The sequence below is a fragment of the Stegodyphus dumicola genome, chromosome 6 (genome assembly GCF_044657685.1).
Source record: "Stegodyphus dumicola isolate Sdum_Otavi_A_Nest chromosome 6, ASM4465768v1".
Taxonomy (NCBI): Eukaryota; Metazoa; Arthropoda; class Arachnida; order Araneae; family Eresidae; genus Stegodyphus; species Stegodyphus dumicola.
Genome location: NC_140773.1, coordinates 190,651,998 through 190,678,607, shown reverse-complemented (window position 1 = coordinate 190,678,607; position 26,610 = coordinate 190,651,998). Strand labels below are relative to the sequence as shown.

The 26,610-nt window shown below is 31.4% G+C and overlaps 1 protein-coding gene and 1 long non-coding RNA gene across 3 annotated transcripts in view; one reads left to right on the top strand and one right to left on the bottom strand.

Annotated features, from left to right (window-relative positions):
* LOC118200286 (paramyosin-like) overlaps positions 1–26,610 on the top strand; it is a 100,866-nt gene that overhangs the window by 25,524 nt on the left and 48,732 nt on the right. Inside the window, exons 2-7 of the mRNA XM_035372235.2 lie at positions 1,168–1,224; positions 5,104–5,190; positions 8,252–8,418; positions 9,907–9,985; positions 15,679–15,924; positions 26,282–26,478. Coding sequence (XP_035228126.2) covers positions 1,168–1,224; positions 5,104–5,190; positions 8,252–8,418; positions 9,907–9,985; positions 15,679–15,924; positions 26,282–26,478 — 833 coding nt within the window. The remainder of the gene's footprint in view (positions 1–1,167; positions 1,225–5,103; positions 5,191–8,251; positions 8,419–9,906; positions 9,986–15,678; positions 15,925–26,281; positions 26,479–26,610) is intronic.
* The window catches only part of LOC146996914 (uncharacterized), a 136,545-nt gene that overhangs the window by 91,923 nt on the left and 18,012 nt on the right, over positions 1–26,610 (bottom strand). The window lies entirely within an intron of this gene.

Here is a 26,610-nt window from a genome sequence, read left to right as displayed (position 1 = left end):
GTTGAATATACTTTAAATGTCTCTTATTTACAATGAATGCATAAGAAAGGAGATAACCCAACTGTTTTGGTATTTTGAATATCAGATAATCTGTGACTTCTTCGGTCCAAAATATATTCATAACGCTATTTTATATTCAAACCTGTATCCAATTTCAGTAGTAGTTGCACTAATAATATCTTTTTTCTTATAATTATTATACACTCTTATGTTAAAAAAATTTATTCAAGTATTAATAAAAATATTAAATATTAAAGCCATTTTTAAAAGTTTGCAGTATTTGTTATCATTTAATACTAAACATTTTGCAATAAAATTATTTCCAGCATATCAAGGGAATCCGTGTCATTAAATTTAATTTGTAATGCTTTGGAAAGTAAGTCCAGTATTTAACAAAATTTAAACCTTTAGTTTTCTCTCGCTTTTTATCTTTCAAGCTCAAAAAAAAAAAAAAAAAAAAAAAAAAAAAAAATCGAAATGGTGCTGCCATCTAGTGCATGGAAATTAATTTCACAGAACAGCAATGCAATTTAAGCTTAGGTGCGGCAGGCTTACTTTATTATCTTTAAAGCTATTTTTGAAATTTATACCGCGATTTTTAAATACATAGTATTTCAAAAAATTTTTAATTTTTTTAAAAAAAGTACATGATTTTTGCAAAGCTTATTATACTTAATTTCAAGCAGTACCATTACCAGTAAATTAATGTTTTTTTAAATATAAAATATAGTACAGATTTTATTTCACGTTAGGTATATTTTCTGATTATTAAAAACAGTCCGATATAATTTACAATGCTTCCTTTTTCCAGATTTTTTTTCCTTTACTTCATTTTGCTTTGCTAGAAATCTGTCAAATATTTGCAGGGTATATGCTTCATTGTTGCGTTTTTTATATTGGTTCTTACTGTGACAACGTTTAGCAACTATCTCTAGAAATAGATTTTAAGTTCAGTTTAGTGCTATTAAATATGCATTATAAGTTTAATTATTCATTATTCAATTTATTTAGCAAATTAAATTGAATAATTATAAGATAAATTAGTGTTATTTAATTATTGAATTTTATTTCTCAACGATTACCAGATATATATCTGATTTCTAGTAAAAAACACAATAAACTGTGCTATTTAACTTTAACAAGATATTAATTGTTCTTTCTTTTCAGGACAAAATCCGACTGCTTCAAGAGGACTTAGAATTCGAAAGGGAACTCCGACAAAAAGTAAGTAAATATCTAATCATTTAATTACTAAAATTTATGACAGCATGACTGGCTTTCAAAAAATCTCTAATTGTTTATGATGAAATTTGTTAGAAAATGCCTAATAGCTATTGAATTTTTAGTGTATAATGCACAGTAAACAAAATAAAAATGGATGCTTTTTTAGTTAAAAGATAAAAAAAAGCCCCCCAAAAAGTTTGAAAGGGCTGAGATTTTAAAGGTCGTCTAAACGGGCTTTTTGAAAGTTTAATATAATTTAACAGTAGAGATTATTAATACAGATGGCACAGGCGGAATAGCGAAACATTTTATAGGATACTAGAAGAATTACATTTATATTAACAAGGAAACGTTATATATCTTCTGTATATTGGAAAAGTGAAAAAATATCTAACATAATTCCATAAAATTATTTAATGTTTTCAGTTAGATATATCAAACATTTGGTGTATTTTTATTTAAATCAATCATATTAAAAAGTAGAAAAAAATAACTCCTCTTAAGAACTGCATTTATTGCTTTTAAATAGCTTAGTTTGTTAATCAATAACAGACAGATTAAGCTTTAAAGATAAAATATCCTACATTTTGTCGAATGACAACAGACTCAAATGAAATGTAAGACAACGCAAAATCGTATTTCGAGACTAATAGTCCTTTCGTGCTAAAAGATTTGTAAATAAATAATAAAAATATAAGACAAAAAAGAAAATCTGAAATTTTTCAGATTTTAAATTACGTCCAAAGGGGCGTTCTCTAACATTTTGTGTTTTCCTTTTTTTTATTAAATATGATATCTTTCCCAGTTAAATCATAAAATTCAGTTCAAGAGCAATATTGCAAAATAATTTTAAATTGAGCATATCTTTAGAATTTCAGATACACAGTCTCGCGGTCTGAAGATAAAAATGTTTTTTTCTGTACAACGTTGCCATTGTTCGCTTGGAGATCCTTGAGTTTGTTAATCAGAAATTCGTTAAAGTTTTACAAAACATGAAATCGATAATAAAACAAATTCTAAATTTCAAATTTGAGCTTCCATATTCGCAGTAGGATTACGTCATTCAAAATTGGATGGCTCTAGGTACCGTTGTTTTATCCCGACGCGAGAAACATGCATACATTTATGCAGATTCTTCATTATTTAATTTCTTCAAATATAATACAGGGCGATAATATTTGGTGGCAACAATTTGAAAAGTGATATAGCCTTTTAACGATTTAAAGGCAAAATGCCGAAACGAAAACAATAGTCTCTGAGAAACGAAGCCCCTTTGGACTAATAAAAGTATAAAAAATTAAAGTATAATAGTAAAAGTATAAACTAGAAAGAAGGTAATAATATAAGTTAAATAAGAGGAAATAAGAGGAAGTTGTTTTGTTCGTAAATAAGGGGAAGCGTGTAATGGTATAAACAAGTAGACACAGTGTTAACGAAAGAGCTAATATATTGAAAATTATTCAATGTATAATTCGAATAAGCATTTTCTGACTAGTACGAATGCCAACTTCTGAAACTAGCAAGAATAATAATAAATGCAGTATAAAGGAACCATTAAACAAATGAAATTTTAAAATATACAAAGCTGTTCCGGAAATCTGATATTAATTAAATGTTTCTTTCATTAGAGAAAAATGACTTCATTCTGTAAATTATTTTTCAAGATAGTATTTAGAAATTTCTGTTAGGCGCAAGAAAGGGTTATCTTCAAATATAAAAAGAAATATTAAATATCTTCATATATATGAACATACTTACAGAATAATGTAACCTATTTTTGTTAATTAACTTTGTTTGTTCATAAATTAAAAATAAAGAGTGAAATATAAAATACCGTACACGAGAGTATGAGGAGGGTATGAAACCCACTCTCTGCTACGAAAAGATAAATATGGACTATATACAGCATTAAATGCGTAATTTGGACAATGGAAAGAAAATTCATTAATTTCATAAGTTTTTGAACTTATGATTATCTTTATTAAAACAGAATTATTATCATTATATATTTTAATCGGTTTTTGAATACAATTTTTGAAATTATACACACATTTATTTAAAAGCTGCGCAAATAAAATGTTTAGTATAACTTTTTCACAAATAGAAACATCGAGTGTAAAATTATTATTTTGCATTTTACCTTTAAAAAAATGCAGTTAAGATAAGTTTTACAGCCCTGTTTAAAGTTTGTGTGTTTAAAGCCAAATCTGTGGTTTTATGATTCAAGATACAAAGAAACTTTAAACAGAGAATTATTAGCGAAAAAGTTTCTGCAATTAATGTCGGTAAATTGCGAGTACTTCATCAAATAAAATTAATTGGGTTAACAACTACAGAAATATAAAAATCAAATCAGTATAACATCAGGTAGCCAAGAAAAGGGAAACTTTAGAGATTTTTTACATAAATTTTGGAACTGCATGAATAAGGAGTACGGTATTTTATCTATGATCTCTGTTGCATTGTTCTTATTTTAGTAATTGCACTGTGATATTTGGGGGGGGGGTAACGTTCTCCTTTATTTATCTGACAGAATGCTGAAATTTCCATGTAATGGAAGAGATAATTTAAAATTATATATCTGAGATGTATAATACGTTAGTATTCTAGAGCAAAAGGTCCAGATTAATAGTAACGGTATTACAGAAAATTCTTTATACAGGACTTACGGATCGTGTAATGTACTAAGAAGAAAGCAGCTCAGAAGACTGTAATTTTGTATACAGTGATACAACTTTTTGTATAAGCTAACCAAATAACATTTCTATAAAATTAAGATTTCAGATATTTCATAGAATTTTGAGTCTTTATTTGCCATGAAGAAGAGATTCTTCTTATTCGTTATCTCACACAGTGAAAGACATTGTATTATTTATATTTGATATTTGGGATAGACTGCAAGGCAAAATATTTAGGTAGCGAATACTGTAAAATATAAGGGATACAATACAGCTTGAATTTAAAAAAAATTGAAACTTTAAATTTATTTTAAATGAATAAATTTAATGCACATCAGGAAAGAATACAACGCGGTCGCTTTTTACTGCAAGACGTTTATTTTGCATTTCATCTTCTTGCCCTTTAATCGTTGAAAAATAATAAGACTTTTTATTTGAAAATTATTTCAAACTTAAAATAAAAGTTCTCTTTTTTTTGAAGTAAGAAGCATTGGTGTATAACAAGTTGATTGTGAAGTTATTTATAATCGAACGGTATTCTCTTCTCATATAATATTTTATAGATCAATATATACATCGTATTATTATTATTAATATGGTTCAGTACTAACTATCCTAAAGTGATTCAACAGATTAAATTTTAAGAATTTACTAGGTAGTTTTAGAAAAATTTTTAGTAAAAAAAATCGATGAAATTAGCTATCGTTGATTTATACATTATGAACTTAGACACAACCTGAACATTAAGTAATGGTGCTGCCATCTAGTGACGAAAGTTGAACATAAAAGGTAACAGTTTACTGGAAACGATTTATTCTATAATTCTTGATTTAATTTGCTACAAAAATATAACAACAGTCTTTTTAATAGAATTTAGCTCAAAAAAACATGAATTTTCTTTATTACAAAGAAAAATGTTGATTTTAAACAATATTTTAAAATATCGGTGGAAGTCTTAAATTAGTGGTGCTGCCATCTGGGGAGGGTAATAATAACATTGATTAGCTTCAAACTTTGAAAATACTTGATGATAGCTATTAGTTTTTTTTAAAAAAAAAGAATTTCAAGTTTTCTGGTATGTACAGAACCTTACACCAGCTTAAAAATTACGAATTTATTTGTACATTTGCAAAAATTGTGATTTTTAATGTAACTTTACTTTTCTCACACGTAACGAAATTTTTCTTTTTGAAATTTGCAGATCGAACGCGAGAAATCCGACCTCACCGTCCACTTGATGCAGTTGTCGGAACGTCTGGATGAAGCTGAGGGATCATCAGAATCACAGGTATGTTTTTTTCAAAAGATGAAATTCCCTTGCATATTAAAACTTAAAACATACAAAACAAAACAGTTCTTATGAAATGAAATTGAAGATAAACGAAAAAAAATAACACATGCAGATATTTGAGTAATTACTTTATTAATAATAATAAAAACAATAATTTATTTGAATATTCAATAATTTATTCAATGATATGAAAATTTAAGTAATTAAACTGTGTAATTTGTTTTTTCTAATCCTACTTATTGAGATATTAGCCATATCCCTCACATTTAATCATGAATCAACGATCTCTGAGCACATCAAATAATGGATACCAGAAATAAACAAATAAATAAATAAATAAATAAATAAAATATATAAAAAAATTAAAAAATAAATTTCTGAATGATGTGGAATATTTTTGGATATAGGCATTATTATACAAATAAATAAAAATTAGATTCTATCAAACTAAAGAAATGACATTCAAAATTTTTACAAAAATATTTTTAATGCATCTGAAATTTTCAAGATGTAGCTTGATTTTTATATTTTTCTGTAAAACTAAATTTCTGCTTAAATGTTCTTAGTTTCTTTAGGTTGTAAAATTTCTTTTAAAGATCATTTGACATTTTTTTTGGCATTACTTCAGGACTGCAATTTTAAATTTAGATTTTAAGCTATGTTTGTTTATCATGAAGCCTCCTTCTTGCGATTTAGTTTATGATAGGAGAGTAAAATACTTGGATTGTGTATATTTGTTTAGAATAGTTTGAAAATGCAGTTCCATTTTGCTACATTAAATAAGGTTGAATTAAAAGTAATAAAACAAAAAGTACATTAGTATGAGTACAAATAATTGTACATATGTAATAGTTTTAAAAACATATTTATGCGAGAAATATTCAAAAGTAGTTTATTTAATTTTAGATAAAATACTATTTATTCTGAAATATCTTAGAAATTGCTGATAATAGATGAAACATTTATAAGCAGTGTTCAGTCAAGAATTAAAACACTGAAAGTATGAGAATTGCAAACAATTAATTTTTTAAAAATTTAAATTGGATGTTAATAGGTTAAATAAACAATCTCCAAATAGCTTTTGAATATTTATCTCTGTCTTAAAATAATTAAAAACTATTGGGCATCGTTTTGAAGAAAGATAGATGATAATAACAGCGGATATATTTAATTAAATTTATATAATTTTACATGCTTTTCCATATACATTCCGTCATATCTTTATGAATAAATAACTAAATTTATATTCCTTATTTGTTTCAGTAGTAATCATTGAATTGTACTTACATTCCGTCATACAGAATTATTTGGAACAGAAAGTATAAAAGTGATACAATGAAGCCTCAAAAATAAATACTACAAATTACATAACTATATAAGAAAGAAAACAAAAACAGAATACCACACTTTTGTAATACAAAACTGCATATTTTTATATTCAAAATCAGATTTTTCATTAAATGATAAGTAGCGAAAGCTGTATTTTGCTTCGGTATAAAAATTCGTTCGTGTTTTCTCATTATCAATGAGGAAACACCTTAGCTAATGCAAAAGATGAATAAGTGAAGAAGGAAAAACAATTCATGGTAGATAGCTAAAATAAATTAAAAATAACTGACTACTCTTATTATAAAGAAATCAACGATTAATTTATAAATATATTGTTCTATAATTTTTTGTGTGTGAAATATAGTCCCAAGTTAAAAGCACAAAGGATCAACAAAATCAAGGCCTTTTATGGGACCAAACAATTAGGTGAAGAAATAGATCTGTCTTTAGGTGCATTAAAAATATTTGCTTTTTGATAGTTGAGTAATTTTAAACAGCAAACAAAGTTTAAAAAAAAGTTTAGTAATAAGTTTCTCCATTGTTAAACAATTTTGAGTCCGTATTACATAAAATTTGCTGTATCAATATACACTGCATTCATAAAATTAAGAATATTTGTGAAGCCTAAGCCCAGTCTAGAATTCAACACTGAACGATGGATAAAGCTTTGATATTTACAGATATCAAAGACTTATTTTAAAGCCTCACATAATCAAATGAAAATTCTCTATCTTTCCTTGCGTTATTACATTTCGAAAAGATGATGCAATTCATCATCAACAGGTATTACGTTTTATTCAAGAAGATAGGAGATTATAAGATCTCGGAAGCCATTAATGGCTAATCACGATAACAGGTATGCCCTAGGTGTACTTGGTAACGTACCCTGCGTCACACATCTAGCATATCTTTCGTGAAATAAGGTTATTAACTCAAGAATATCATGAAATAAGATCATAAACGTGACAGATAGTTCTTGCTGAAACCACATTATATTTCCAGTATCCATTTCATCCAGCATAAAGGCATTCTCCAGGCACGAAAATCATGCAAAATTTATGAATCACTCCCCGTTTTCGTAAAGAGTATCACGATTACTGTGCTTTCGTGGTGTAACGGTAGCACACTCGATGCGTATTCGAAAGGTTCAGGGCTCCAGCTTCAGCGAGGGTATTGTTCATTTTGCCCACCAGCGGCAGAGCTGTACAACAGCTGAACGCTGGTAGTTACGACCTGGGTTCGAATCGGCCAACGGGTTGGCTGCATGGGCGTTTTTGTAGTTTTCGTCACGTGTAAAATGTCTACGGGCCAGTTTCCCTTACAAAGTCCACCACGAAGGCATCCCTTCCCTTACACATATAGCCTTTGTGTGCATTGCCGTAATAAACTAAACCAAATCAAGCCCTTCGCGATTACGATGCTTTGCTCCTTAACGAGCTGCTCCATGGCATCTAAATTGAAAAATAACAAATGCACAATTAACAAGAGTGAAGGTAAGTAACGAAACAGATAATAACAGTACTGCAGCTGTAAAATAAAAACATTCTGTGCAAGAAAAGCAATATATGGTACTAAGGTATTTTTTGCTTGATCATTTATTTCATATATTATTTAACCTTTCCGCAACGTAGATATATGTATATATTCTATATAAAATCTGCGTGTTGTTCATCTTTTGTATCTGAAAATCACGGTTCTTAAATTATATCATTTCTTCCCTTTTCAATAGTCGGAGATGAACAAGAAGCGGGACACAGAGTTGTCCAAGCTACGGAAACTGCTGGAAGACGTCCATCTGGAAAGCGAAGAGACTGCACACCATTTGAGGAAGAAACATCAAGAAGCTATCCTTGAGTTGCAAGACCAGTTGGACCAATCCAATAAGCACCGCGCAAAGTAAGCTTACTGCTCTTTTTCAATAAAGTGAATCAAATTATGTCTTACTGTATTTATGACTTATGCAAACTTCCTTATTATGGAATCGATTTATGTCATACTAAAGTAAATGCGAAAATATCCCCACATCTTCAATCCTAAAAGAAACATTGTTTTGTGTTTATTAAGAAATTTTGCTTACCTTCATTTAATCCAGACCTTTGCTTAAATAATCCAAAAGGAAACTGAAGTTCTTTTGTCATTCATTTATCACTCAAAAGAAGATACTTACAGTATTTACAACATTTTGCTTACAACAAAATACTTCACCTTTCCTCTGTTGCTGAAATTGGTGCTTTAAAAAAATCCGTGAATCGGAAATAAACACAAAACTAAATCAGAAAGCTGCTTTCCCTAGTGAAACTGCAACATGGGCTGCCATAATTGCACAGAAAAGACGAATTTTGAAATATGACCGTTCCGAATGCTATAAAATCGTCTTCTTTGCGGCAGCTGAACTGGTGTATATTTTAGTTCAGTAACGCCGTAAAAGGTGACAACAGTTATTATATTGCATTCTTTCGTTTTTCGCGTACATTGACAGCAATACTGACATTCTTTAACAACACTACTTCGTTAATGTAAAAGATCTTACAGATCAAGCGTGTCAAAATTTGTTTTAAATATTAGCTGTAACACCGTAGATGTCAACAAAATTTCCATTTTGAAAGTAAAAAGTAAAAGTAAGTTGCATTACTTATTTTACAAAACTCCTTTGGAGGAAATAGAATTTAAAATTTTCATTGTGAATGCCTTCAGACGCAGGAAAAGTTTGCAGTTCTTTCAGGAACTGAAAAAGGTTTACAACAAACTTCTTGCAATAACTAAAAAGAAATTTCGCGATATACAAAGATAAATCGCCAGCAATGCAATACCAAGCTCATATTCAACATATTCCAGAGATCTAAAATTTCAATCATTAAAATAGGTTCTATTATGTAAATATTGGAAAATTGTTTACTTTTTTTTTGTATTTGGATTAATAATGTAACATTCAAAAAATTAATAATCCCCATTTCATAATTTTGAAGTATATGCCACACTGTGATAACATTATTAACAATACTTAATTTCTTGTGTCTAATTTATTATTATTATTACGGGCCGTGAACTTCCAGTATAATTCAATATAAAAAAATAAAATCAAAAGAATGACAAAAGTTACCCAATTTGAGCATATGTATCATTAAATCATATTAATTTTATAACAGTTGATAATAACTGTTGTTAACAGAACTCTTGCGAAGCCTTTGACAACTTAACCCATCAATTAAGCATACGATTTTGCATTTCAGAACGAAGAAAACTTTTACACTTTTATTTCAAAATTTCAATTTTCGAATTGCGCTAATATTGGAACCCATGAACGATATTATCTAAAACATTAAAATTATTTTATCGATTCTAGCATTAAATATGTAAAAATAATCTCATTAAATATTTTTACAGGATTGAGAAGGAAAAACAGAAGTACCAGGCTGAAGTGTACGATCTCTTGGCCCAAGTAGAAACTGCACATAAGGACAAGGTAATACATACATCATTTTCATTTTGAGATTGAAATATAAGCATCGACGATACAGGCTATATAAAATGCACTTCTCTCCAAAATTTAAGGAATAAATTCGTTTCCAATTTTTACAAAGAGGTTTTTCTATGAATTTTTTCATTTTAAACACATATTGTTTCATCTCTTTTAATATCATTATTAAATGAAGAATTATTACATTTAGATGGAGTATAACACAACTAAATTTTATTCCTAATAATGGCCATAATTTGAAGAATCAGTTAAGAAGCGAAATTCACTGTCAAAAAAACCAGTACCGAGGCGTTCCTATTTCTATATTTTTCCAGATTCAGAAAATTGTTTAGAAACCATAAACTTTTATCAGATTATTATTTTTAAAAATATACAAAAAGAATAAATAATATTAACAATCTGAAGAAGTTAAGATTTTAAAGACAGCCCAAAAGGATAACACTTTTAACACTATCGCTGAGTTCGCAGTCTACCAGTCTGCTATCGCACTCACTCCAGCTAACTGATCTCTTTTTGTTTCTTTAGCTTTATTATTAAGGATAATTTTCATCGCGCTTGCGTCATATGCAATTCATTCAACAACAAAGTTGCAAAAAATTTTAAGAGCAGCATAGCAGCGTATTTTAGAAAATACGATGCCGTGTTAACTGTTGAGCTACTTTTTTCTATTTTTATTAGTCATTACGCTGTTTAGCGTATGAATGTTCGTTTTAATTAGTAAGATGGCTCGCAAAACATTTTTTTTTTGTCTTTTAATTATTAATAAAAATTAATATTATTAATTTTATTATAATTAAAATTAAAATTATTATCTTTATTTATTAAATATCATGCTCTTCGCACTTACGTCCCATAAAATTAAATTCAGCAGCAAAAACACAAAATAATTAAGAACAGCATACCTTTAAAATTTCCGATAGACAGTTTCTGGCGCTGAAAATAAAAACGATTTATTCCGCTCAGTGTTGCCATTGCTCGCGTTCCAGTCGTTGAGTTAGTTAATCAAAAATTCATTAAAGTTTTAGAAAATATAAAATAAATGATAAAAAGTATATAACGTTGTTCTATGAAAATAGCGAATATTTATAATTTGATAGGTCATGAATTAAATGTATTTTTTATTAGTTAAATGAATCCGATTCAAATATAAGAAATGAATATTCTTAAGAAATGAATTTACTGCTTTCAAACAGCTTAGTTTGTTAATCTACAAGAGACAAATTCAATTTGGAAGATAAATTACATTTTATCAGATGCCAAAAGACTCGAACCAAAAGTGAAACAATACTTTTATGGTGATTAGACGCAAAAACCAATTTCGAGAAAAATAACCCATTTTGGACTAACAGTTCAAAATGCAGCACATCATTATCTTCACATCGTACGTGATAAATTTTATGTTTATACTGAGTTTCTTTTTAAATATTATGATTAGAAGACTTTTTTAAATGCTTAGAGGGAAGTTTGTATTAAATAACACTTTTTAAATATTATGATTAGAAGACTTCTTAAATGCTTAGAGGGAAGTTTGTATTAAATAACACTTTTTAAATATTATGATTAGAAGGAATTTTAAATGTTTAGAGGGAAATTTGTATTAAACAATACAATTAAAGAATATTCTTAATAATGTTTTTGAATAAAACACTTTCAGTTCTAAAACAATTTTATCAATCTGTAATACGATTTAAAAACATTTAATTAAGTAAAAGCTATAAAAGCATTAAAATTATTTTAAATAAAACATTTTGATCTTTTTAAAAATCTGTTTCTAATACTGCTTTCTATTTTGCTTTTTTGTTGCAATTGTATTAATATTTGAACCATACTGCTTGTAAAAGATGGATAGGATACACTAGATGGGAAAATATTTCTTGCTTCTTGTATATTCAAAGAGTGTTATTCAAATACTGCCTTCGCATGCAATCAGATCTTCACCCATTCCTACTTATTTTGTGATTTCATTAGTACATATTCTTGAAATTTTTCAATACACCTTGTATTCTGAATAATCATTTTGATTCATAACAAACATAAATGTCTAATCTATATATTAGTGTGTTTATACATCATTGCTATACATGTAAGAAACAGGAAATAAAAGAAATGAAGAATTCTAAAGACTCAGTAAGAGATAAACCAAATAATATCAAAGTAAAATATATAAAACAATCCAAGAAAAGAGTAATTTAAAAAAACTCTGCCAAAGGAAAAGAAAGAAAACTAGAAAATTGGAAATTGCTTTACGACGTAAATAATATTCTAAAATTGTCCCCCAATTTTGGTTTCAAAATTCACATAAAACTTTTATAGTCTACTAGCAGAAAAGGGTTATTAGTCTCAAAACGCTATTTTGCGTTGTTTCACTTTAATGTATTGTTTTCCTTTTCATTCGAGTCTGTTGCCATTCGGAAAAATTTGAGGTATTATTCTTTCATATTTAATTTGTCTCCTACTGATAAACAAACTAAATTATTTAAAAGCAGTTTTTAAAAAGCATATTTTTTTTCCTTTTAACCCTTTGCGGCACAGTGTGTCCGGTCTGGACACACCTAAAAATTTCCTTCTGTACGCACAGAAAAATTGAATGAAAAAGTATTTATAGGTTAATATAGGTTACTCTGAACCTTCTTTATTTATAGTAGATGGCATCTCAACACAAACCGGTCCATATATTTTAGCCATGTTTAGTTTTTTAAGACCCTCATGTTTCAAAGAAATCTTCCAGATTTTTTTTAGGGTATAAAAGGAATAGTTTGAAAAGAAATTTCCATGTTATTTTTTTGGATATATGCTAATCTCCTTATTCTATATTAGTTTTAATTTTTTACCTTGAAATCTTGCCTAAAATCAAACGGCGAACCCTAGGTGTGCCCAGACCGGGCTCAGCGATAATCTAGGACAACTGAGAGTCCGTATTCTTTGTTTCTCCGCATCTCATGAGGCAGTTCATTGACAACAATGCTCTTTAAGCACTCTTTTCGACGCTCTATTCAATCAGTCCCACAGAATTAAACGATAAGTGCTATCTCCACAAAATTTTACTTGTGTACTCCTCTAGGCCTAATTAGACTGCCAACCGTTTTTTTTTTTAAATCAAAACTCCAACTTTAAAAGGTAACGTGCCGAAAAGGGTTAATTTGATTAATTTAATTAGTTAATGATATATATAATTAAAACCGTTAAATATTTTTATAGAATTACATCACATATTTTTTCACTTTTCAAATATACAAAAGATATATAACGTCTCCCTGTTCGTCTAAATGCATATTCTTTTAATATCCTATAAAATATTTCGCTGTTGCACTTGGGAAATGTCTATGAATAATCTGTACTGATAAACCATAATAACTTTAAAAGAGCCCTTTCGGGCTATCTTTAAAAACTGAAACCTTTCAGACTTTCTTTAAGTTTTTATAAAGTTTTGTGGTTAAAATCTATTTAAATTTTAAAAGTAGACAAATTTATAAAATATAATTTCCTCCACATTTATTTTTATGCAAATAGTTCAGTACAAGAGTATTTTATAATCCTAACAAAACATTTAAAATAAAGGAACATGACAGTTAAATTATTTATTTAGTATTTTCTCATAACCATTCTATATTTATTATATTTAATATTTTTACTAAAAAGTTATGAAAAACATTACTTTTTGCATTATTCAGCTTAAATAATCTCGAACTTCGATTCTAAACAATTTATTAGAAATTATATAATCCCAAGTTGTCTTACGGAAAGTATTTAAACTCATGATACTTATTTTCTTTTTAAAATTTATTTTAATATAAAATTGCGTGGCAAACTTTGATCATAGAACTTCTGATAATTCCTGATAGATGTCATCTAAGCATATTACAAAGTAACTGTGTAATATGCTTTTAAAGTCTTAATATAATTAAATACAGACTCTTCTGCACTGCTATCCAAACTTAATTAAATGAAGAAAAATTATTTGAATAAAAATGCAAACATACACAGAACATAAAAACACTCTTATTAAGGGGTATCAGCAACCCCTATACCGACAATGTTAAATTGGCCATTTTCGATGTACCTTTTCTCAAAATCTACTGTATATACACGCTTGAAATTTTTCTTGTAATTAAAGTATACCTATTTGATTATACTGAAATGAGCTTTTGAAACATTTTGAATTTTAGACTTATTTACATAATATTTTGTTAGACATAGTAAAATTTAGCCCTTTTCTCACAAAAAAAAAAAAAAAAAAAATCAGTAAATATTAGGAAACCTAATAAGCTATAAAAACTTTAGATACCTGTGAGCAGTAGTTCCTGAGAAAAGGCACATCGAGTATAAAAAAATCCCGTTTGGGGAAAAACGCGTTTTAATGTAAAAATCCTCATTGATCAAAGCAGTCGATGGCAAATTAAAACTAGATTGTTTACAGTTCTAATCTTCATAGAGATTAAAGAATGGTATTTTTAGAAAGATAAAAGTGTAGAGAATTTGAAAATGTAAAAATTCGAAATCACCATTTTTTGAAGATTTTGGTGTTTCAGCACCCCTTAATACAGAGTTGCATGGCAAACTTTGATCTTAGAACTTCTGATAATTCTTGTTAGATGTCATCTAAGTATATTACAAAGTAACTGTGTAATATGCTTTTACAGCCTTAATATAACTAAGTACAGACTCTGCTGCATTGCTATCCAAACTTAATTAAATAAAGAAAAATTATTTGAATAAAAATACATACATACATTATACATAAAAGCACTCTTATTAAAGAAAATAAGTTGCATAAAGGGTAGCAAATCACATTATTGTGTGTAGATATATATGTAACATGGAAAATAGATAACCTAAATTACTAACTTTAATTCTTAATAGTATTTAAAATTTTCTTTTTAAAATTATCAGTTTCTTACCATTTCTTTAAAAATTATAATTAGTACAATGAGATTTGAGTCCCCGAAGGACTATTACTTTCGTTTTGGAATTTTTCATCGCCCTCCTATAAATGTCGGTTCACTTTTCAAACTATTGCCACAAAATCCTGCATTATATTTGAAGAAATTAAATAATGAAAAATCTGCATAAATGTGTGTATATTTTTCGCATCGTGATAAAACAACGGTATCTAGAGCCATCCACTTTTGAATGATGTAATCCTACTGCGAATATGGGCATCTGAAATCCCGAATTTGAAATTTGGAATTTGTTTTATGATCGATTTCATATTTTGTAAAACTTAACGAATTTTTGAGTAACAAACTTAAAGATTTAAAAGCGAGCAATATAGCAACACTCTACGGGGGGCGAAATCCCTTTTATCTCCAGCGCGTCGAACTGTGTATCGGAAATTCTAAAGATATGCTCATTTATAAATAAAGGTAACACACACACACACACAACAACAACAACAACAACAACAAACAAAAAAAAAAAAAAAAAAAAAAAAAAAAAAAAAAAAAAAAAACGAAACTTTGGACGTAATTTAAAGTCTGAAACATTTCAGAATTTTTTTATTATTCTTTTATTTAGTTTTTTTTTTCTTAACATTTCTTTGAAAGAAAATATCAATTTTCAATTATCAGTTTCTTAATTTAAATATCCCTAACACTCTTAAAAATAAAAATTTACATTTCTCGTACTTGCTATTCATTGCATCTGCAAAATTTGTAGTAAACTTTCTTTCATTTCTTCAGTTGTCAGCTCAAAAGACGGTGGAAAAGTTAGAGGTTACCATTCATGAGATGAACATCCGAATTGAAGAGCTGAACCGAACTGTCACGGAGATTACTGCCCAGAGGTCAAGGCTCAGTTCCGAGAATTCCGAGCTCATGAAGGAGGTCCAGGAATACAAAGTCTCCTTGGACAATGTCAATCATATCAAGACTCAGCTGGCTACCCAACTCGAAGACCTCAGGAGGAAATACGAGGATGAAGAGAGGGTAAGTAAAATATTTCGACTGATCATCAAGCCACACTCCGCTTGTAAAATGTGTTATTTCAAGTTGAAATAAAATTTCGAAGATATCGGATTATTAAAAATGGGTAGTAAGGGCATTTGAAGAGCATGTGATCTGCTAAATTTTGCATTAATTTAAATGATTTTTAAGTAATTATTATTGTATGCATACGTATGTTACCAGGCGATGTATGAAACGCCAGCATTCTATATAATACCTAGGCATTTTATAGAAAGCATTACCTAAGCATTATATAGGCATTTTATGGGATGCCTTACGTTTTACGTAAGGTATGAAATATGAGAATTATATGTAAGGATTCTGTTAATTTTATTAACAGTTAAATTTTGAGTTAAAGTTCCTTTTCTATCAATTATTAACTTCAACTTGCTACTTCCGGCCAGAATGTAGTTTTAGAATCACGTCTGAATACACAATGAGAAAGAGCGGTATTTAACCGCGAAGTTCTTCGGTCTTAGGGAGAGAGATACCAGGCATTCTGTCTGCACGCGTCCGCCTTTTTAGACTACTCTCTCGTAACCTATTATCACACTCGGCCGTTACTTTAGGCCCTTGATAACTTCGCAGTCTATTAACTTTAAGGGGTCAACTCTGTTAGAATTTTTGATAGCTTCAGCTATACCTCTTTAGCTTAGATTAGTTTAGTATTATTCTTAGTATCTTAAATTCAAAGCCCAAGTGTCGGCTTTATTGTACGCTCCAAGACGGAGTTTTGTTAAACCTTAATAATAAAGGGCTAGTTTATCCTTCTATCGTGTTGTTTCCTGTCACACGAACTCAAGCGATTATTCACTTATCAGTTCTTAAGATTCTTCACTTCCAACAGTAACTTAGAATTTACGAAGTGAAGAAATCTGCAATATATTTTCCTAGACATTGTATGTAATAGCTCGGTATTTTATAGAATGACAAATGATATTCTGGTAAAGTATGGAAAAAGGTTCATCATAAGACTATTAAATAAAAGACACGCATTCCTCAAAAATGCAAATGTTATTTAAAAAAGAGTTATTTAAGAAAGAGGGCCATTAAATTTTTTTTTTTTTTTTTTTTTTTAAATAAGCCAAAGTAAAATAAAAGTTGTACAAAACAAAATTTCTGCCTTCCTTATTAAAGAAAACAATGTATGAAATGTATGGAATTGTGGAATGAATGTATTAAATGCATGGATTATGTATGAATGTATTAAATGTATGGATATTCGAAATGAATCTGAGATGTATTTTATACTTTGCCAATTTGTTATTTGGAATTTTTGAGAATGCCTATGAAATGTGTTAATAGTTTCATATATTGCCGGCCAATTTTCGGCATTCTATAAAATACTTCAAAATTCTATGAAAGAATACATCGCCGAATGAATACATTGATACATTCCCGGTAAAATATACATAAGTATTCTAATTTTCTCATATTATACTTAGATCAGACATATACAGGCGTTTTCCATATTGGTTTCAATAGTAGTTTCCTTGTTCGTAATTTAGTTGAAAATAAAATGGCATATACGATAAACAAAAAGATGCTACATTTTATTAAAAAGATGTTCTATAAAGCTTCAGGTTTCATTACTTCTTGTATGAATGTCCCGTTCAGATGGAATTCAATACTCAAGAACATATAAACGTTAGTGTATTTAAATTTCAAGAGTAAAAAGAACGTATAATCGTAGTTAGTTTTATATATTTCAATTAATTTTGAGTTTTCACTAAAACGCTAGATTAAATGTTTAAATTCAGTATTAATGCTTGTAAGTGCGCGTATTGGAATATAAAGGATATTTGCTTGCTAGCATTTAATAAAGAACTAAGATTCAATTTAAAATGTTACTTGAAATAATAAATAATTTTTTAGATTTGACACAAATTCTACTTCGTTCCTACAAATTCCTTCGTTCCTTACTTCGTTTAACTACAAATTCCCTTACTAATATTTGAAACAATAGCCGTGGTTTACAATTCCTATGAGACATAGCCGTGGTTTACAATTCCTATGTCCTTCCTTGTACATAAAACACACATTTTTCAAAACAATTTTTAACTAATTTTTGAGAGATTATCCCCTGCGCTGATGATGATATGCATGCAGAATATAAAATTATTCATCTTTTTGAACTTCCATTTTCACAAAATTCAGTTCAATTCGTTATTTTCTGAACATTTTTTTCTGAGTGATATTTGAAAGTTCTTATGATACACTGTTCTAAAGGCTGAACGTTAGATGTTGTATTTGCCACTAATATTTGTGTCAAATAGAACTAACATTCAGCCTAACAGTCAATATGACATGGGAAGGGACACTAATATTTTTCTGAAAGAGATCAGAGGTGTATGAGCGCCTGCGCTGCACAGTTATCTAGAGAGTTAAGCTAAGCGACTTTTTATTTTTGAACGGAGCATTTCAAAAAGACTGCACGACTGAGCATCTTCCGAAAGGTTGTCCATAGACCCTTTTCAACATTTTAGCCCATTCGACGTGCTTAATGGTTTCAACCATTATAGAGTCTTTAAATTTAACAGACCTTTTCACATACTTAACCATTTCGACGTTTCTAGAATTCTGGATGTTAGTAGACAATTTCAACGTTCGTGGGGTTTTCGATGTTGATAGACGTAGTTCAAGTTTTCAAACTGCGTCAATTTTAGTCACGTGATGTATTCTAAGTTCTATAGCAGTAATTACTGTAATACTACGAAATTTAATTTCCTTAAAGTTTCCTATATTTATATGACATATAGTCTCCGTTACAAAAAATGTCAAAGAGAAAAATGTTTCCAAATTACTCGAGTGCAGTCGAATTAGCCATGAAAAAAGAAGGACTATCCTCATACAATCTAAATGACCCGATGTATCATATTGTTTTGGGCAGTCGCATAAAGTAATCTTGTGGGGAACTGTGCGTTAAAGTTTTCAAATGTAACTTTATAAGAGCTACCTTTTAAAATTAATGTTTATATTGCGAATAAAAGTTGTTTAGTTTATACTGCGGTTGATAGCACGATATTGCCCAGTTCTTTTCCACTTTAGAAGGAGAATCTCTCTGCGGACACTAGCATATCTTAACTTGTTTTCAAATCTATATCATTTTTATTATATAGATTTGAAAACCAGTTTTGCGTATTACTAATTAGAAAATCGTATTTCTTTAGAAATTATCTTCAGTAGGGAAAGGAATGGATTGCTAAACGAAACGTTTTTCATAAGGATCCGACAGAAAAATGGGAATTTCATGTTATGCTATGAAATGATTTCGCTTTTGGTTAAACTACCACAAAACGAAAGCCAATATTAGTAAATTCAGCTCTTAAACTAAGGATTTATGATCAACCATTCAAAATACATTGAAACTTACAGAATTTCTGAAAATTATGTATAACTGAGATTGATACTATGAAATGACAGCATAAGCTTTGCGTTGTTAATTAAAAACAATCAAATATGCATACAGTTAATTTCCTTATTAATTTCATTATTATTAAACAATTAATTTCAGAATTCTCAAAACATATATTTCTGCCTTGAACACTTTCGCGAAATAAAATTATTAGGATTACTTATTATGGAAAAGTTATCACAGTATTTAAAAAAGTTATTCCCGTAGTATAAGAATCAGGCATATAATGTCTTCAAAGAATACGTGAAAAGAAAGTAAAACAAAATTTGTTTCTCCATCTATGTTTATTGTTACAGATCATTAAGCATATTATATGATAAATGTCAGTGGATGCACAAATAGCACTATAAAGCATACGTGATTTCTAAGTCTATAGCTCTGTTAACATTTGCCAATATATCCTATTCTAAATAACTTACGCATGCTTACAGAAAAATTCATAATGCTTTAAACGAGAACTGAAATGGTCTGTTAAACATTGCATTATTAAAATTTTGGTCTCATATTTTTATTATTATTTCAGGAATTTCCAGCTCTAAAGTGATGCTTAGAAGTATAATTTTGAGAAAATTAAGCTGGCAAATTGTTAGCAAATTAGATATTCTTGTATAAATCTAATCAAACGAAATATTACATTCTTATAACGCTTCATAATAACGCAAGGTTTAAAATAGAGTTTACCATAAAATAACCCTAAATGGTTAAAATATTGTTTTCCTTTATTATACACTGATGTTTAAAATTCTACGACTCATTTTAAAAATCCGCAGTAAGTAAATTATACAATCGACAAAACTGAAACAAAGTTACATCAACTTTTTTAGATACTTTGTTAATTCTCCTAATGCCCAATATCACTGATAATGTGGACATCTGTGGCATATGTCATTTCACTCCACATGCATGTTCGAATGACCAAATTAAATCCAGTTCCCACGTATGCCACTATATCTTTTGTTTTGATTTATCTCACATGCCTGACGGTAACATCATCATAAGCCCAATAAATTTATCGTGTTAACGCTATTGATGGACTGCGTGTGTACATGACTACCTTCTAAGTGTACCTCCCAAGTGATAGTACAATGTTGCCCAGTTCTTTCCCAATTTAGAAGGAGAATCTCTCTGCAGACACTAGCATATCTTAATTGACCAAAGGTATGGCTGTGATGGTCACACGGTTACAACACAGGTTTGAAGATTTTAAAGATTACCGAGTGGTGGAGGAACAAAGATTATTCTTGATAAATCCCCAAGACAAAAAGCCAAATAAATAAATAATCTTGATAAATCCAAGGAAACGTCACATAAAAATAAATCTAGAAAGTAATGTTACTATCTTATTCATGCATCATATCCTAGTATTGTGTGACCGCACTTTAATAACAAATTTTGATTGAATTATACTCGCAAAACACCTCTAAGTCTCCCTCAAATTTTAACTGAGATGGTTTCTCCATAACGGGCTCTATAAAAATAAACTATCTTATTAATAGAGGTAAGCACCACTGTAAGATCAACTAGTTTTGCTTGGATATCTAAGTTCCACTGACACATGTTTGCTTTACTTAAGACAAAGGTGAGCATATTGAGCGTTTCTGAAATACTTAAAAAATTAGTTAGTTTACCTCTATTTTAGTGCAACAAAATTTGGTATCAGTCGCATTATGTATTTATTATGAAGCTTTAAAATGCTTCAAGAACTTCAGAGTAATCCTGTGTTAAATAGCATGGAAAAACATCAACTGTGAACACGAATACAAGAAAAGTCATTACTTTTTAGAGTGCGATGCATATTTTTAATTCGCTGAATAATGCACATAATATAAGGCACTATTAAATGATACACATATAATACATATGTGCATAATATAAGACAATGTTCATATTAAATAATACACAATATTTATATTGCTATTAGGATATGCTACTTAGATATCCAAAATTTTGCAGAAATATTTAATTAGTTAGCGCTATACATCAAAATATTTTGCCTGCTTTATTTAAATGAGTGTCTTTAAGTATCTTTGTGAGTTTTGCGTGTTGGGAAAAAACTCACTGTGTATCTTCATTGCTATGTTACTACTAATGCGTCTGAAGAAAGCAACACTTTCTCACAAGAGATCCTACCGACAAATATCGACAACCCAGTCAACCAGATTCTAACTCATTCTTCAGCAGGCTCCATAAAATGCACGCAAATTAACCTCCAGCGGGCAGAAGCAGCTAATACGCAACTAGTGCAGCATGTCCTCGATCATGAGATAGATATCATTCTTCTCCAAGAGCCTTACTGCAGAAATGGCGCAATAGCCTGCCTACCACTCTCATGTAAGATCTTCCAGCGGAAAGCGCAACTTAACGAACTACCCCCGAGAGCGGCGATCATTTGTTGTAATCCACAATGGTCCCCACTCATTATCAAGCAGGCACGAGATCATGTTGCAATTCTCCTGAATTATAATAACTCCCAGATTATCCTATCATCCGTCTACAGCTCTCCACCAGAAGACATCAGCAATGCAGTAGATAGTATTGCAGAAATACACAGAAAACATACTACCATTCCTCACGTAATAAGTGGAGACCTAAATGCGCACAACGTCATTTGGGGATACCCAGATACCTCACCGAAAGGAACAGCGTTAGAAGAATTTATAATGACAGCAAATCTACAGTTAATAAATACTCAGAATGCCCCACCGACGTTCGACAACTCATACAACAAAGGATGGCCTGATTTAACAATAGCTACAAGTAACATAGCCAACAATATAACAGATTGGAGGGTCACAGACGACGAGAGTTGCTCTGATCATAAATATATCCACTTTTCAATTAATACCGACACAAGCATCACTATCCTTAAGCGCTACAAGATCCCAGGCAATAAACTGCGTGCATTAACAAAGGCTTTCTCGGATACCCTACAGAGTGAAGAAGAAGTAATAGACCAAATAAACAGCCCAGAGGAATTAGACACTTATACAGATCATCTCCTCAATACATTGCGATGTATTTGCGATAAGCTCCTGAAGACTCGCACTGCTAAACGCATACAAGGCATATGCTGGTGGACTAAGGAACTACGCCAATTACGGCAAAAGTGCAGAGCCCTAAGACGGCGTCTCCGAGGTGTAATGGACGAAGCCACCAAAATGGCATTGCTGACCACATTCCGCAAGGAAAGAGCGCATTATAAAAATGCATACTACGAGCCAAAGTCAATAGCTGGCGGAAATTTTGCACAGCTAATACCAGCGTCTATGGAATCCTGCATAAACTAGCTACAAATAAAGTTTACAAGCCTGACCAGCTTTATGCCCAATCAGCCAATAACTCAGATAACACCAATTTTGCAGAAACCACAGCATCTGCTATCCTTAATGCAATCTTCCTAGCAGATAACCCGGATGATGACTCAACAGAACAACAGAAGATACGGGACAACCATTCCATTCCTAACACACCAGACGACATACCCTTCGACTCAGCTGAAATACAGCAAATCTTCCGTTTTCTTCCCATAAAAAAGGCTCCGGGGCCAGACGGTCTAGACTATGCAATAATAAAGGTGGCTTACACATCCCGCCCTACCTTCTTCGAGAAATATTTCGGCAAGCTCTTAAAATACCAGATCTTCCCTACTGCTTTCAAAAAAGGAGAAGTGGTCCTGTTCCTGAAGAAGCAGAGATCCCCAGATGACCCAAGCTCGTTTCGGCCAATTTGCCTACTTCCGTCTCTGGGAAAAATTTATGAAAAATTACTGGTAAACAGACTTAAATTCCATCTCCAGCAGACCAACTTCCTCAGCCCACGGCAATACGGGTTCCGAACTGGCTTGTCAACCACGCATGCCCTGAGTCACCTTAAAGATAGCATAGAACAAAATAGAGGCAGAAATCTTCACACAGCATTCATATCCCTGGACCTGCAAAGCGCCTTTGACACGCTCTGGTGGCCTGCTATAAAGCAAGCACTTAGAGAGGCACAATGTCCCAAAAACATCTTTAACATCATCACGGACTATCTACATGCACGTAGCCTCATAGTAGCCAACAACAATGGCCTCACTATCAAGCGGCAGGAAAGAGGGTGTCCACAAGGCTCTTGCGCCTGTCCGTTGCTCTGGATAATCACCTTTAACTCCATACTACAACATGAATGGCCTTTGCACACAGATATCATAGCATACGCCGACGATGTAGCTCTTCTGGTGTCTGGCCGCACAAGAGATGAACTGGAACGGAATGCCACAGAAACCTGCTCGATATTCACGGACCTATGCAATAAACTTAAGTTAATCATCTCTCGACAAAAGTCCGCAGCCATCGTAATTCCACGTCCTGGCACAAATCCCACAAGCTAAATAATCCTATAAAGCTACTGGGCAAGAACTTAAAAATAACGAAGACGATTAAATATCTAGGAGTCACTTGGGATCAAAGACTCACCTGGTTACCCCACCTCCAAGAAATACGTACAAAAAATCGACCATCGCAAGGAAAGCCAGGCAATTTCAAGGGAGAAATTGGGGACAAAACCCCCATATCAGGAAACTATTATATCTGACAGTGGCAGAGAGAATAATTCTCTACGCAGCAGTCATATGGGCACAACCAATGAGCAGCCGAAAGACCAAGCTACTGACCACAATTCAACGGCCGTTTGCATTAAACATCTGCGGAGGTTATCGCACAACAGCGTCCAGCGCCGCCACGATACTTGCAGGCCTGCTGCCATTACACATAAAGGCAGAGGCAGAGGCTACCTATGTACGAATCACCCATCACAGACAAGAAGCCACATATGCAGGAATTACGTTCAGAACAACAGACTATGAACTCCCTGGCAGTGTGCAACACATCCACCCTGCCATCAAAGGTAGAGGGATCCATGTCAAAATCCAACATCAGCAATCGCACTCCAGACAACACACTTCCTCTGCGATTACACAACTGTTCACTGATGGATCAAAACATGATCAGGGAGTGGGCTGCGCGTTTGCTCACTACGAACATGGCACACTAGTAAAGGAATGGAAAGGACATCTCACTAACAGCAATAGTATCTTCCAAGCAGAGGCACTAGCAATATTTAATGCGCTACGACATGCCCTCAACCTTTCCCTTACCAATGCGACTTTTTACACGGACAGCATGTCAGTGCTACACGCACTCAGGGATCATCACCACACTTCACCCATCATCATAGATATACAGCAACTTTTACGCAATAATCATCAAGCCCGCTTTAACATGGTATGAGTGAAAGGACACTCCGACAACGAAGGGAATGACGTCGCAGACCGACTGGCTAATGAGGCTGCCAACAACATCCACGCTCAAACTATAAGAGCCCCTACCCCCGTCTCACACCTCAAGAAAACTCTGCGTAATATCTGTAAAGAAAAGTGGCAAGAAGAATGGAATAGTTGCGACACAGGGAGAAGGACGTATAACTTCCTACCAAAGGTAGACACGGAACGTCTTATAACAATAGCCCCACTGACACAGTACATAACGGGTCATGGCCCATTTCCATCTTATTTTATGCGTCATGGCATCTCAGCATCTGACAATTGTGTCTGTGGCATGCTAGGTTCTCCCGAGCACTACCTATTTGACTGCGGTCTAACAACAAACCACCACTTACCACATCCAACGAATGATAGAACACTTTACTATCGTTTCATAATCAAACACCCGCCAGCTATAAGGAGTATCTGTGCAGTTGTACAGCAAATCAACGCCCTAGGGCAAGACATTTGCGAGCCACAGTAGCATGGTACTGCAGACAATGTACTCAACGATTAGATATTCGCAGTATGTACACATTCTGTAATACACATTCCACATTCAATTTCGAGCCTCGTGTTAACATCTGCTTTCAATAGCCACCAACTTGCAGAAATAATGTTACTGACATGTTTATCAGTGTAAAGCACTGGGCACCCAATGGAATGATGTGTTATCGTAAATCGAAATATATAATATCCGTACAATGCACGAATGTAGTGTATGCAACGAAATATGTAATTCATGCAACAGAAGCCCCTAATGAAAGTATGTACATTATGTATTATGTGAACTGAGCATATTTCCGCACAGCGCTACTGCTTTACGCACACGTTACTATGTCTCATATGTTTCTTCTGTGTGTAATATTTGCATTTATGTGCTCTACGTGTTTCCATATGTATTCTATGTGTCATGATATGTATTCTCGTGTGTGTTTTTATGTCTTTATGTTACGTAATTACGAGTGTGTTTTTATGCTTTTACGTTTAATTTTGTATATCTATGTGTTTCAGCTTATATGAGTGTTTTAGTGTTTTAATGCTATCCTTTATATTCTTTTTTAAGTTACTTTGTGTTATTAACAACGTCCTATGTAAAAACTACCCGACATCTAGCACCTGTATGGCCATGTAAACTTCCGGTGCAGCCTCACGGGGCTCCAGCGAGTTGCTTCTTCGAGATAGTGGAGGACGTGGGACATATGCCTGTTTACCTATGTTATACGCCAGGCGTCCCCGTCCTCCGTCACCCGTCACCTGTGTATCTTCATTTATGTAATAATTTATATAAAAAATAACAGATCCTTTTCATCTTCCTAATCTTCAAAAATATTGAAGGATAAGAAGTAAAATTGAATTAAAATAAGAAAACAAATACAAATTACAATCAAACAGATTAAAGACTGAAAATATACAAAGAAAACGCAAGAACGGATGGATTTAAGATATATTATAAACTATTAAACAGTTAAAAATATCTTCTCCCAAATGTGATTTTTGATAAAAATTTTATAAGCTACGTTTCATGAAACATATCCAAATTTATAATTCTGTATTGATAATTTATGTTAAAAATTCTTGAACACTGTATATTAAAATTTTAATTTATTATTTTTTCATTTTAGAGGCGCTCGCTCTTGGAATCTACTGTTCATACTCTGGAGATGGATGTGGAATCATACAAGACTCAACTGGATGAAGAATCTGAGGCTAGAATTGATTTGGAGAGGCAACTGGTCAAAGCTAACGGAGAATGCGCCACCTATAAGACCAAATACGAGACTGAATGCTTAGCCCACGCTGATGAAGTCGAAGAATTAAGGTGAGCAAATATCAACAGTTGAATGTATCTAGTTATCTTGATTTATAAATACTTGAAAGGCACTGAAATATTACAATAGGTATTTACGTAAATTTTGCATGGAAATTCATGATTCTTAAGAAAATAGATCTG